Source organism: Hypanus sabinus, chromosome 4 (genome assembly GCF_030144855.1).
Source record: "Hypanus sabinus isolate sHypSab1 chromosome 4, sHypSab1.hap1, whole genome shotgun sequence".
Taxonomy (NCBI): Eukaryota; Metazoa; Chordata; class Chondrichthyes; order Myliobatiformes; family Dasyatidae; genus Hypanus; species Hypanus sabinus.
In genome coordinates, this window is record NC_082709.1 from 188,082,315 (window position 1) to 188,096,095 (window position 13,781).

At 47.2% G+C, this 13,781-nt stretch overlaps 2 protein-coding genes across 5 annotated transcripts in view; one reads left to right on the forward strand and one right to left on the reverse strand.

Annotated features, from left to right (window-relative positions):
- LOC132392199 (mucin-3B-like) overlaps positions 1–6,584 on the reverse strand; it is a 43,685-nt gene extending 37,101 nt beyond the window's left edge. The window contains exon 1 of the mRNA XM_059966041.1: positions 6,511–6,584. Within this exon, the coding sequence (XP_059822024.1) occupies positions 6,511–6,584 (74 nt within the window). The remainder of the gene's footprint in view (positions 1–6,510) is intronic.
- Positions 6,585–7,876: 1,292 nt separating this feature from the next.
- The window catches only part of LOC132393580 (1-acyl-sn-glycerol-3-phosphate acyltransferase gamma-like), a 69,524-nt gene continuing 63,619 nt past the window's right edge, over positions 7,877–13,781 (forward strand). The window contains exon 1 of one of the 4 annotated variants that reach the window (XM_059969019.1): positions 7,877–7,976. The gene's annotated coding sequence lies outside the window, so the exon portion shown is untranslated. Of the gene's footprint in view, positions 8,052–13,781 lie in introns of all 4 variants that reach the window. The other 3 variants (XM_059969016.1, XM_059969017.1, XM_059969018.1) reach the window with 3 other exon arrangements.

The following is a 13,781-nucleotide window of genomic DNA, read 5'->3' on the forward strand; positions in this document are numbered from 1 at the left end:
ATCTTCAAATAAATAGATCCGTAAAACCATCACACTCTGCTGTTAAAATGGAAACAATAAGAAAAGAGAGAGCGGGCCGGGGAGGAAGCTATGGAGCATAAACTCAGTCACCATTTTATAATCTACACCTGCACACCTGCTCATTATTACAAATATCTCATTGGCCAGTCACTTGGCAGCAACTCATGCAGACATGGTCAGGGGGTTCAGTTTTTGTTCAGACCAAACCTCAAAATGGGGACGAAATATGATGTCAGCAACTGTGATTGTTGACTGATTGTCGGTGCCAGCTTGGGTGTTTTGAGTATCTGCTGATCCCTGGGATTTTCACGCACAACAGTCTCTGGAGTTCACAGAGAATATGTGGAAACAAGAAACGTCCAGTGAGCAGCAGTTCTGTGGGTGAAAATGTCTTGTTAATGAGAGAGGTCAGAGGAGAATGGTCAGACTGGTTCAAGCTGACAGGAAAGCGACAGTAACTCAGATAGCCACACCTTCCAACAGTGGTGTGCAGGGGAGCGTCTCTGCACGCACATGTTGAACCTTGAAGTGGACGGGCTGCAGCAGCAGAAGACCACGGACACACAATCAGTGGCCGGCCAGTTTATTAGGTACCAGAGTTAAGTTGCCACTGAGTGTAAAAAGGGTGAATCACTGTCTTTTTTTCTCGGGAGATGGAAACAAACTAAAAGGGGGTGTAAGTTCAGCGAGAGAGGGAAAAGATTTTAACGAGATGTGTGTGTGTGGGGTGGCTGGGGAGGGGTTGAGGAATTCAATCAACAAAAATTGAAGAGAGTTGTGGACAATGTAGAAGGTAGCTAAAGTGGGATCTAGATCTGTTGTTGACATGGGCAAGGTAATGGCAGATGGAGTTTAATGAGGCAACCAGAATGAACACTATTCTTCCAGATTGGTTACAATTCTGTTGTTTATTGTAAAATTTCCTACAAGATTTTCATTGCACCTCTATCCACGTGGACTTGTACAGACGGCAATAAACTCGATTTGGAATTAATATCACACATTTGGCAGAGGGTAATACAAACACAGTCTCCTCACACTGACTGCAAGTTTGGCAGCTACCCCGTCATTCCTCTTTTGCAATATTCATTTATCTTGTAATGTGTAATGTTTTAACACCCTACAACTCATGTTCTTGATATTTATTGCTTGCTTGCTTATTTATTTATCTATCTATCTATTTATTAATGATCATGATTTTTTTCCTTTTCGTATTTGCACAGTTTGTGGTCCTTGCACTCTGGTTGTTTGTCCATCTCGTGTGCTGTTTCTCTCTGATTCTACTGTGTTTCTTTGTACTTACTGTGAATGCCTGCCAAAAAAACAATTCTCAGAGTTGTGATGTACTTTGATCATAAATTTACTGTGAACTTTGATTCTATAGAATTAGAATTTATAGAACTCTGACTGATTGCATCACAGCCTGGTATGGAAGCAACCATGTGCAGGAAAGAAAATCCTACACAAAGTGATGGATGTGGTTCAGTCCATCACAGGAAAGGCCCTTTCCTCTGATGGTTGAGGGGTAATAACTGTTGCTGAACCTGATGGTGTGGGCCCTGAGGCTCCTGTACCTCCTGCCTGATGGTGGCAGCAGTGAGAAGGGATCATGACCTGGGTGGTGGGGCTCCTTGATGTTGTTTCCTAGTGGCAGCGCTCTGTGTAGATGAGCTCAGTGGTGAGGAGGGCTTTGCCCATGATGGACTGGGCTGTATCCACTACTTTTTGTATGATTTTCCACTCAAGGGCATTGGTGTTTCCATACCAGGAATACACTCTGCACCACACGTCTGTAGAAGTCTGTTGAAGTTTTGGATGTCATGCTGAATCTTCAGAAACCTCTGAAGAAGTAGAGGCACTGCCGTACTTTCTTTGTAATTGTACTTGAGCCCTGGGCCAGGGCAGGTTCTCCAAAATAATACCACAGAGGAATTTAAAGTTGCTGACCCTCTCCACCTCTGATCCCCAGATGAGGACTGAGTCGTGGACCTCTGGTTTCCTCCTCCTGGTCAATAATCAGCTCCTTAGTCTTGCTGACGTTGAGAAAGATGTTGTGGCACCACTTGGCCAGGTTTTCAGTCTCCCTCCTGTGGGCTAATTCATCACCACTTTTGTTTCGGCCTTTGACAGTCAGCAAACTTGCATCTGGCATTGGGGCGGCGCTTAGCCAAAAAATCATAGTGTAAAGGGAGTCAAGCAGGGGGTAAACAGACAGCTTTGTGATGCACTTGTGCTGAGGGAGACTGTGGAGGAGTTGTTGTTGCCAATTCATACTGAATGGGATCTGCAAGTGAGGAAATTGAGGATTCAATTGCACAGTGAGGTATTGAGGCCAAGGTCTTAGAGCTTATTGATTAGTTTTGAGGGAATGATGGTATTAAATGTTGAGCTGTAGTCGACAAGGAGCATCCTGATGTTATCATCTTTACTGTCCAGATGTTCCAGGGTCGAGTGAATAGCCAGTGAGATGGCATCTGCTGTTGGCCTGTTGTGCTGGTAGGCAAATTGGTATGGATCGAATTCACACCCCTGGGCGGGAGTAGATATGTTTCATCACCAACCTATCAAAATGCTTCATCTCTGTGGATGTAAGTACAGCTGGACGATAGTCATTGGGGCAGGTTACCGCATTCTTCTCCAGCACCAGTCGTGCACCTTGATAAAATTAATTACTTTCAACTTTGGTAAGTAGATAGACAGACACTTTACAGAACTGAAAGGAAATTACAGAGTCACAGTAGCATTCCAAGTGCACAGGTATAAATATTAGAAGAGAAGAAGAATTAAAAATAAGTTACTTCAAACAGTCTAACAGGAGAGGATCATCATTTCCCCGGCTATAGGCTGATTCATTATAAGGGTAAGAATGATCTCATTTCGCGCTCTCTGGAGCAGCACAGTTGTGTTAGTCTATTACTAAAAGTGCTCCTCGGTTCAGCCAAGGCGGCATGCAGAGGGTGAGAAACATTGTCCAGACCTTACCTAGGATTACCCATAACCCACTATTTTTCTAAGCTCCAAGTACCTATCCAGGAGTCTCTTAAAAGACCCTGTCGTATCCACTTCCACCACCGTTGCTGGCAGCCCATTCCACGCATTCACCACTCTCTGCATCAAAAACTTACCCCTGACATCTCCTCTGTACCTACTTCCAAGCACCTTAAAACTGCCCTCTCGTGCTAGCCATTTCAGCCCTGGGAAAAAGCCCCTGACTATCCACATGATCAATGCCTCTCATCATCTTATTCACCTCTATCAGGTCACCTCTCATCCTCTGTTGCTCCAAGGAAAACAGGCCAAGTTCACTCAACCTATTCTCATAAGGCATGTTCCCCAATCCAGGCAACATCCTTGTAAATCACCTCTGCATCCTTCCTATGGTTTCCACATCCTTCCTATAGTGAGGCGACCAGAACTGAGCACAATATTCCAAGTGGGGTCTGACGAGGGTCCTATATAGCTGCAACATTGTCTCTTGGCTCCTAAACTCAGTCCCATGATTGATGAAGGCCAATGCATCGTATGCTTTCTTAACCACACAGTCAACTTTTGTAGCAGCTTTGAGCATCCTATGGACTCAGACCCCAAGATCCCTCTGATCCTCCACACTTCCAAGAGTCTTACCATTAATACTATATTCTGCCATCCTATTTGACCTACCAAAATGAACCACCTCACACTTACCTGGGTTAAACTCCATCTGCCATTTCTCAGCTCAGTTTTGCATCCTATCAATGTCTCACTGTAACCTCTGACAGCCCTCCACACTATCCACAACACCCCCAACCTTTGTGTCATCAGCAAACTTACTAACCCATCCCTCCACTTCTTCATCCAGGTCACTTATAAAAATCACGAAGAGTAAGGGTCCCAGAACAGATCCCTGAGGCACTCCACTGTTGACCGACCTCCATGCAGAATATGATCCGTTTACAACCACTCTTTGCCTTCTGTGGGCAAGCCAGTTCTGGATCCACAAAGCAATGTTCCCTTGGATCCCATGCCTCCTCACTTTCTCAATAAGCCTTGCATGGGGGACCTTATCAAATGCCTTGCTGAAATCCATATACACTACATCTATGGTTCTACCTTCATCCATGTGTTTAGTCACATCCTCAAAATGTTCAGTCAGGCTCGTAAAGCATGACCTGCCTTTCACATAGCCATATGCTGACTATTCCTAATCACATTATACCTCTCCAAATATTCATAAATCCTGCCTCTCAGGATCTTCACTATCAACTTACCAACCACTGAAGTAAGACTCACTAGTCGATAATTTCCTGGGCTATCTCTATTCCCTTTCTTGAATAAAAGAACAACATCCACGACCCTCCAATCCTCCGGAACCTTCCCCGTCTCCATTGATGATGCAAAGATCTTCGCTAGAGGCTCAGCAATCTCCTCCCTCACTTCCCACAGTAGCCTGGGGTACATCTCATCCGGTCCTGGGGACTAATCCAACTTGATGCTTTCCAAAATCTCCAGCACATCCTCCTACTTAATATCTACATGCTCAAGCATTTCAGTCTGCTGTAAGTCATCCCCACAATTGCCAAGATCCTTTTCCGAGTGAATACCGAAGCAAAGTATTCATTAAGTACCTCTGCTATCTGCTCCAGTTCCATACACACTTTACCACTGTCACACTCGGTTGGTCCTATTCTGTCACGTCTTATCCTCTTGCTCTTCACATACTTATAGAATGCCTTGGGGTCTTCCTTAATCCTGAATGCCAAGGCCTTCTCATGGGCCCTTTCTGACTCTCCTAATTTCTTTCTTGAGCTCCTTCCCAGTAGCCTTATAATCTACTAGCACATTATCATTACCTAGCTTTTTGAACCTTTCATAAGCTCTTTTTGACTCAATTTACATCTGTCTTTGTTCACCACGGTTCCTGTACCCTACAGTCCTTTCCCTGTCTCATTGGAACGCACCTATGCAGAACTCCACGCAAGTGTCCCCTGAACATTTGCCACATTTCTTCTGTATGTTTCTCTGAGAACATCTGTTCCCAGTTTATGATTCCAAGTTCCTGCCTGATAGCTTCATATTTCCCCTTACTCCAATTAAACACTTTTCTAGCTTGTCTATTCCTGTCCCTCTCCAGTGCTATTGTAAAGGAGATAGAATTGAGATCACTATCTCCAGAATGCTCTTCCACTGAGAGATTTGACACCTGACCTGGTTCATTTCCCAATTCTGGTTTGACTTATATAAGGCCAGCCTTTCTACTCAGTTTATTGAGCCTGTTGGCATCACCCACGTTGATGCCATTGCCCCAGCACACCACTGCATAGAAGATTGTACTGGCAACAACAGACTGGTAGACTGTGTGGAGAGGCCTGCATATTCCAAAGGACCAAAGTTTCCTCAGGAAGTAGAGGCAACTCTGATCCTTCTAGTACACAGCCTCTGTATTGGTGCTCCACTCAAATCTGTCATCCAGGTGCACCCCCAGGTACCTGTAGGTCCTCACCACATCCACCATCAGTAGTAACAGGGAGCAGTGCAGGCTTAGTCTTCCTAAAGTCCATCACCATCTGCTTTGTCTTACTGATGTGGACCTGCAGATGATTCAGCTTACACCATTTGACAATGTCCTCCACCAGGGCCCTGTGTTCATCCTCCTGTCCTCTCTTTATACACCCAACTATTGCTGAGTTGACAGAGAATTTACACAGATGACATGACTCAGTGTTGCATCTGAAGTCTGAGGTATACAGGGTAAACAGGACGGAAGCCAATACAATCCCCCGTGGGGCCCCAGTGCTGCTTATAGCCATGTCTGACACACAGCTCTGAAGCTGCACAAACTGTGGTCTGCCAGTTAGGTAGACCATTATCCGGGATACAATGGAAGTGCCCACTTACACTGAATGGAGCTTTCCCTCAGCAGTGAGGGCTGGATGGTATTGAGGGCACCTGAGGAATCAAAACACATGACCCTCACGGTGCTGCCCTGCCTATCCAAATGGGAGTCGGCTCTGTTCGGCAGGTAGATGACTGCGTTGTCGACTCTAATGTTCTCCTGGTAGGCAAACTGCAGGGGATCGAGGGCTGATCTGACCAGGTGTCGGAGGTGAGCCAGGACCAGCTTCTCCAGGGCCTTCATGATGTCTGAAGTCAGAGATGCTGGATTCATTCAAGACTTTTGGTTGGTGGAAGGTGGGGCTGGGGCAGGTAAAGATTGGGACGATAGCAGTTGGTATGTGGAGGTGTGGGTGGTAGGTGTAGGGCAAGGAGGGGATAGAGACAGTGGTAGCCTGTGTTGTTCATCCACATATAGAATTGGAGTGGGGGCATTGGTGCTGAGGGAGCATTGGGTGCTTTGACAGCTAGACTGGTGTACTGAAGGGGTATGAATGGGAGACAATTGTCAAATGTATTGAAGGATTGATTTTACTCATTAACCCACTCACGGCCGCACTCCAAGGCTCCACAGCTAGGTTGACTGAAGCCAGTTATGTTCTTCATGCCTCTCCACACCTCCTGTGTGCTACTCTGCCCAGCTCTCTCCTGTAATCCTCTTTCGCCACCTTGATCTTCTCCTTCAGCTCCATCTGCACGTGTTTCAATTCCTCCCTGTCTCCTGATCTAAAGGTTCCCTTTTTGTGGTTGGGAAGATCATTGGTGTCCCATGGTTTGTCGTTAGGGGAGCAGTGAACAGTCCTTGATGTCCACACAGTGGATGATCATGGCAGTAGAGGAGGCCATGTATGGACATAACCAAATGGGAATGTGAAGCAGATTTGAAATGAGTGGCAACCGGGAGATCCTGTCTGTTGTGGCAGACGGAGCGGAGGTGCTCAACGAAGCGGTCCCCCAATCTGCGTCGGGTCTCACTGATGTAGAGGAGGCCGCACCGGGAGCACCAGATGCAATAGATGACCCCAACAGAGTCACAAGTGAAGTGTTGCCTCACCTGGAAGGACAGTTTGGGGCCCTGAATAGTGGTGAGAGAGAAGGTGTAGGGACAGGTGTAGCACTTACGCTTGCAGGGATAAGTGCCACGTGGGAGATCTGTGGGAGGGACATGTGGACCGGGCAATCGCGGAGGTAACGATCCCTGCGAAAAGCAGAGAGGGGTAGAGATGCCCTTACTGCCATGATGAGGCCAAACTTTGGTTGGAGGAACAACATCTCATATACCGTCTGGGTAGTCTCCAGCCCCCTGGTATGAACATCGAATTCTCCAACTTCTGGAATTCCCTCCCTCTCCCTTCCCCCATCCCACCTTCACTCTGTCTCCTCCTCCAGCTGCCTATCATCTCTCTCATGACTCTGCCTTCTTCTACTACCCATAGTGCTTTCCCCTTTCATTCCTCCTCCACCTCTCCTCCCTATCCCCTCCCTGCTTTCCCTCCCCCACCCCTTGATCTTTCCTGTGATTGGTTTTCCACCCTCCCCCCACCTTCTTTATAGGGCCCCTGCCCCCTCCTCCTTCAGTCCTGACGAAGGGTCTCGATCGGCTCCTTTCAACGGATGCTGCCCGACCTGCTGAGTTCATCCAGCTTTTTTGTACGTCTTGATTTGACCACAGCATCTGCAGTGCACTGTGTTAGCCCTTCAAGGCTTGAAGGCCTCTGGAGACCATTTATTTACTATCTTAATAAACCTGATTCTGAGTTTGATTAGTTTTGTGAACTTGCCCAGCGCCAGTGGGAATGAGTTGGCAATGAAGTGTTGTGCTACAATTGTATGTTGAAGATGCAGCCTTGCTGGACACTGGGGTTGGCTCTTGGCTTGCAGGTATCAGACGGGCGGAAGGGCCTTTCCCACTACCCTGTCATAGCAACTTGAACCACACTCGCTGCAGATGGAGAGGGGTGGGTCCAGGGTGGACACGCCCGTCTGCGGGACGTAGGCACAGCAGGGCCCCGGAGCCTAAAGGCGGAGATCCGGTTTCCGGCCGAGTCGCTGCAGCGGCGGACCGGATATGTGTCCAGGCGGAGGTGCGCGGCGGTGACGGACCGGGACGCTGAAGGTGGAGGGGGATCGCGGACGGGGCGAGGAGGGAGCGGTTAGTGGTGAGGGATCGCGGGGGTGGGGGCTATGGATAGGGAGCGTGTGCCGGGGAGGTTATCGTGGGGGGAGCCAGCTGAGTGTTGGCGAGTGAGAGAGATGGGGGTGCTGTGTCTGTGTAAGGGACTAGGGGGGACAGAGACAGAGCCAGCTGATGAGAACCGCCGGGCTCGAGGGAGGAGGTATCTCTGTGGGGTTTGGAGGGGAAGACCCAGGATAGGGTAAATGATCTTTGGGAGGGATGGAAGTGGAAGGGGTTCTGGGGGAAGGACGATCGTAAAGTGAGGAGACTGTATGGGGAGGAGGGGAAGGATCGAAGCTTGAGGGGTGAATGGGGCTCGTGGTTCTGGGTGGGTGGGGATAAGGCCTAAGTTGTTGAGGGATGGTAGATGAAATCCATACCTCTCCCTCATCTTTTCTTTCGCTCCTACTTTCCACATAGGGGTAGAAAGAGAAGATGAGGGAGAGGTATGGATGGGTCTGCAGAGAGGAGGGATTTTGGCCAGTGGTGTTGGTGAGATGGTGTTGAGAGTTGATGTAGTTTGGAAGGTGTGAGGCTGGGGTGGTGAGGGGTTACTGTAAAGGTTTGGGCTGAGATTGAGTGTAATGGGAGGAGAAAGGGGTTGTCATGTGGGGAGGGTGATGAAAGAGTGGGGTTAGGTAGGGGGTCAAGAGGCTGGAAAGCACTAAGTGAGCGAGACAAAGGAGCGGGAACAGAAGCAGTCGGGGAAAAAGAGGAAGATGAAGGGGGAGGGTGGAGAAATGAGAGAAGATGGGGCAGGAAATGGGTTGGGTTGAAGTAGCAGAGTGCAGAGGATGACTGGGGAAGTTTGTGTCTGGTAATTGGCTCTGGGTCTGAGCAGGTTGAACTGAGGGTGAGACTGTCACGTAGAAAACTGTTGGAAATGATGGGTTTGATGGGCGTTGCTGAGTTGAATTCTGCCTATTCTCCCCACCAATAACACATCCCCTGTTATTCTGTCCGCAGTCAAAATAATTGGCGATTCAGAATAATTATTAAATGTGGGGAGAGTTCTCATGTCTCTCCCCGCCCCGGGCAGGTTACAAACATGGGCAGACAAGTGGCAAGTGTACGATCATGCACTTTGCTGTAGCAATAATCATTTTTTTCCCAATCAGAGAATAAATTCAGAAATTGGAGGTGCAAAAGCCTTGCAAACCCTTGTGCAGTTTAACTTGCAGGTTGAGTTATTGGTGAGAATGCAATGTTAGCATTCATTTTGGAGGACAAGAATACAAGACAAAGGATGTTATGCTGAGGCATTGGTCAGACTGTGAGCAGTTTTGGGGTCCCTCATCAAAGAAAGGATGTGCTGACAGTGGAGAGGGTCCAGAGGAGGTTCACGGGAATGATTCTGGGATGAAAGGGTTAAAATATGAGGAAAGTTTGATGGCTCTGGCTCTGTACTCACTGGAGTTTAGAATAATTGGGGGGGGGGGGGTAATCATTGAATCCTATGGAATATTGAAAAATCTGGTTGGAGTGGGTGTGGAGAGGATGTTCCCTATAGTGGGGGAGTCTAGGACCAGAGGACACAGATAGAGTGGATGTGGAGAGGATGTTCCCTATAGTGGGGGAGTCTAGGACCAGAGGACACAGATAGAGTGGATGTGGAGAGGATGTTTCCTATAGTGGGGGAGTCTAGGACCAGAGGACACAGATAGAGTGGATGTGGAGAGGATGTTTCCTATAGTGGGGGAGTCTAGGACCAGAGGGCACAGATAGAGTGGATGTGGAGAGGATGTTCCCTGTAGTGGGGAGTCTAGGACCAGAGGACACAGACAGAGTGGATGTGGAGAGGATGTTCCCTATCGTGGGGGAGTCTAGGACTAGAGGGCACAGATAGAGTGGATGTGGAGAGGATGTTCCCTGTAGTGGGGAGTCTAGGACCAGAGGGCACAGACAGAGCGGATGTGGGGAGGTTGTTTCCTGTGGTGGGGAAGGGAGTTTAGGACCAGAGAGCACAGCCTCAGAAAAGAAGGACATCCATTTGGAACAGAGATGAGAAATTTCTTTAGCCAAAGCATAGTGAATCAATGGAATTCATTGCCACAGGTCGCTGTCAAGGGCACATTGGGTATATTTAAAGCAAAGTCAGGGTATCAAAAGTTACAATGAGAAGGCAGGAGAATGGGTTTGAGAAGGAAATTAAATCCATGATGGAATGGTGGAGCAGATTTGATGGGTTGAATGGCCTAATTTTGCTCTGTCTTTAGGTCATCCACTTGGGGGGTGGGAAATCTGATTCTCTCTAAACTTCTTTCGTCCATGTGTAGTCTTGTGTAGGACTGCCCTGTGTGTTTTCTAGTTATAGCCGCCTGCTGTGAGTGAATTGTACATATTTACTGACTGTAGATAAATCGCATGAACTGGCTCACACAAGGCTGTTTAGGCAATTTGATTTTCAAACTCTTCTTTATGTGTCTGTCAAATGTTAATTCACTTTCATAAATCCATTTTGATTCTGGCCAGTTCTGTTTGTGCCTTGATGCCACTTCCTTGCTGTCAGGTAACAGACTTGTATATTCAGTGGCCACTTTATTAGGTACTGGAGTGGAACTCGGTGTGGCCCATCCACTGTGGGGTTTGACCTATTGTGCATTCAGAGATGCTCTTCTGCATACAACTGTTGTACGTGTGGTTATTTAAGTTACTGTCTCCTTCCTGTCAGCTTGAAACAGTTTGGCCTTTCTCCTGTGACCGCTCTCATTAATGAGATATTTTCATCCTTAGAACTGCCACTTACTGGATGCTTTCTGTTTTTCACACCATTCTCTGTAAACTCTAGAGATTGTTGTGTGTGAAAATCCCAGGAGATCAGCAGCTTTTGAGATACTCAAACTACCCCGTCTGGCACCAACAATCGTTCCACAGTCAGTCACTTAGATCACATTTTATCCCCATTCGGATGTTTGATCTGAACAATAAATGAACCTCTTGACCTCATCTGTGTGCTTTTAGAGGGTTAACGAATGAGGAGCGTTTAAAGCTGGGCTTGTACTCACTGGAGTTTAGAAGAATGGGAGTGGAATGCTATCTCATTGAAACCTATTGAATATTAAGAGGTCTCAATGGTGTGGATGTGGAGAGGATGTTTCCTATAGTAGGGGAGTCTAGGACCAGAGGACACAGATAGAGTGGGTGTGGAGAGGATGTTTCCTATAGTAGGGGAGTCTAGGACCAGAGGGCACAGATAGAGTGGATGTGGAGAGGATGTTTCCTATAGTGGGGGAGTCTAGGACCAGAGGGCACAGATAGAGTGGATGTGGAGAGTATGTTTCCTATAGTGGGGGAGTCTAGGACCAGAGGACACAGATAGAGTGGATGTGGAGAGGATGTTTCCTGTAGTGGAGTCTAGGACCAGAGGGCACAGCCTCAGAATAGATGAATGTCCATTTAGAACAGAGATGAGGAGGAATTTGTTTAGCCAGAGGGTGGTGAATCTGTAGAATTCATTGCCACAGTCAGCTGAGGATGCCAACTCTTTGGGTACATTTAAAGCAAAGGTTGATGTGTTCTTGGTTAGTTAGGGTGTCAAAGGTTAAGGGGAGAAGGCAGGAGTTTAGGATAACATTTCTTTGAATCTTTTGTGCAGCTTACTGATATTCTTCCTGTAGCCATGTGACTGGAACGGCACACAGTGCTCTAAGTGTGGTCATACTGACAGATATAGTCAGGCTGTCGTACATTGCTGATTTTTGAGAGTTACAGCAGTTAATAAAAGTTAAAGATGGGCTTATTTGGAACATACAGTGAAATGCGTTGTTTGCATCGATGACAGTGTTCAGGGATGTTCTGAGGACAGCCCACAAGTGTCACTAAGCTTCCGGTGCTATCACAACTTGCTCCCCCTAACTGCCACATCTTTGGAATGTGGGAGGAAGCTGGAGCACCTGGTGGAGTCACAGGGAGAACGTGCAAATTCCTACAGATTTGAACTCCAACTACTGGCACTGTGAAGTGTTGAGCTAGCCGCTGTGTCATCCCAATATCACTTGCCCATCTCTGCATCCTTCACCCCAAAGTTCCCATAAATTCAGTCCATGGGAGAAGGGGTTAAAGAGAAGTGTGTAATACAGGCTCTGGGATTGAACTTGATCTGTAGGAGAAACTGATCGTGACTGGGGTGTGAGTGTGGGAGTTCCTGACCAACAGAACAGTGTTGGAAATGATGGGCTGGGCTGTAAATGTTTGTGGCTTTACAACTCAAGATCTCTTATCGCTGACATTTTCAGTTTTGCAGTAGTAGTGTAGTGCAATATATATTAAAAAAAACACAGCTGTGCAGATCTTTTAAGAGACTCCTGGATAGGTACATGGAGCTTGGTAAAATAGAGGGCTGTGGGTAAACCTAGTAATTTCTAAGGTAGAGACATGTTTGGCACAACTTTGTGGGCCAAAGGGCCTGTATTGTGCTGTAGGTTTTCGATGTTTTCTAAGACCTTTGGACATGATGTGTCGACCTTTTAACCTTCTACAAGATCAATCTAGCCCTTCCCTCCCACATAGCCCTCCATCTTTTTATCATCCATGTGCCTGTCCATTGGTCAAGGTCGACAATGGATATTGCGTCCTATCTGTCTATGTATGCACAGGTGGTGGCACTTTGAAATGGAGTGCAAGCTGTTGCCCGTGTAGCAGGGTCCACCTCTCTACACAGATAGTAACTCCAAAGGAACGGCAGAGACTGATACAGTGAACCAGCAGTGTCGCAGGAGTTGCCAGTCAGCATGGAACTGCCTTAGGGACTCCAGCTCTGGATTTTTCCTTGGCGTTTACTCCTGAAGCCTTCCCCAGAAGTGGGTACAGCTGCAAGGCAGAGGAGGTTTGAGATTAGAGTTTTCCTTCTCCTAAATGAGCTGCCAACCATGGGTGGCGAGCTCCATCTACCTGAAGCGGCTGGTTTTAAGGCACCAGTTACTACCTTTACTTCTTCTATTGTCAGTAGAAATTGTTCCACTGAGCTTAGTAGCTAAGCCACGTGTGAAGGCTGGGAGCTGGACTGGTTGTCAGTGACTATGTGAGATACACACCACTGGGAGCATTTAATAGGTAGTGGGAACTTGTCCCCATTACCACCACTGGCTATAACAACCTTAAGGTACCTGCCTGTCAAAGAGTATTAAATGTCTCTAATGTTCACGCCTGCCTCTGCCACCACTCGGCAAAGTGCTTTGTGCACTCACGACTGTTTTTTAAAAAAAACCTCTGATATTCCCCTGTACTTCCCTTCAAAATGATGCCCCTTTTATTAGCCATTTCCACCCTGGGAAAACAAAAAGCTGGCTGTCCACTCTCTTATCCTGTACACCTTGCAGTGCAAGTGTGTTTTAAAATAGTGAGGTAGTATTCATTGATTCGTAGGCTGTTCTGATGACGGGAAGAATCAGTGAGTGTGCTTCTTCAGGCTTCCATACCTCCTAAGGAACACAAAAATCTGCAGATGCTGGAAATCTAGAACACACAAAGTGCTGGAGGAACTCAGTAAGTCAGACAGCATCTATGGAGAGGAATAAACAGTTGGCCTTTCGACGTCCCTCCATACTGGTGGTAATGAGAATAGGTGTGTGTGCAGCTTGGTACATTTTTCCTGCAATAATGACAATGCAGTAGTGCGTAGTACTCTGAACCAAGTTGTTACCATTTATATTAAAGCATTGTGGAGGCTCCCAGCAAGGCTGTGGAGAATAGAATAGAGTCATTTTGTGCACTG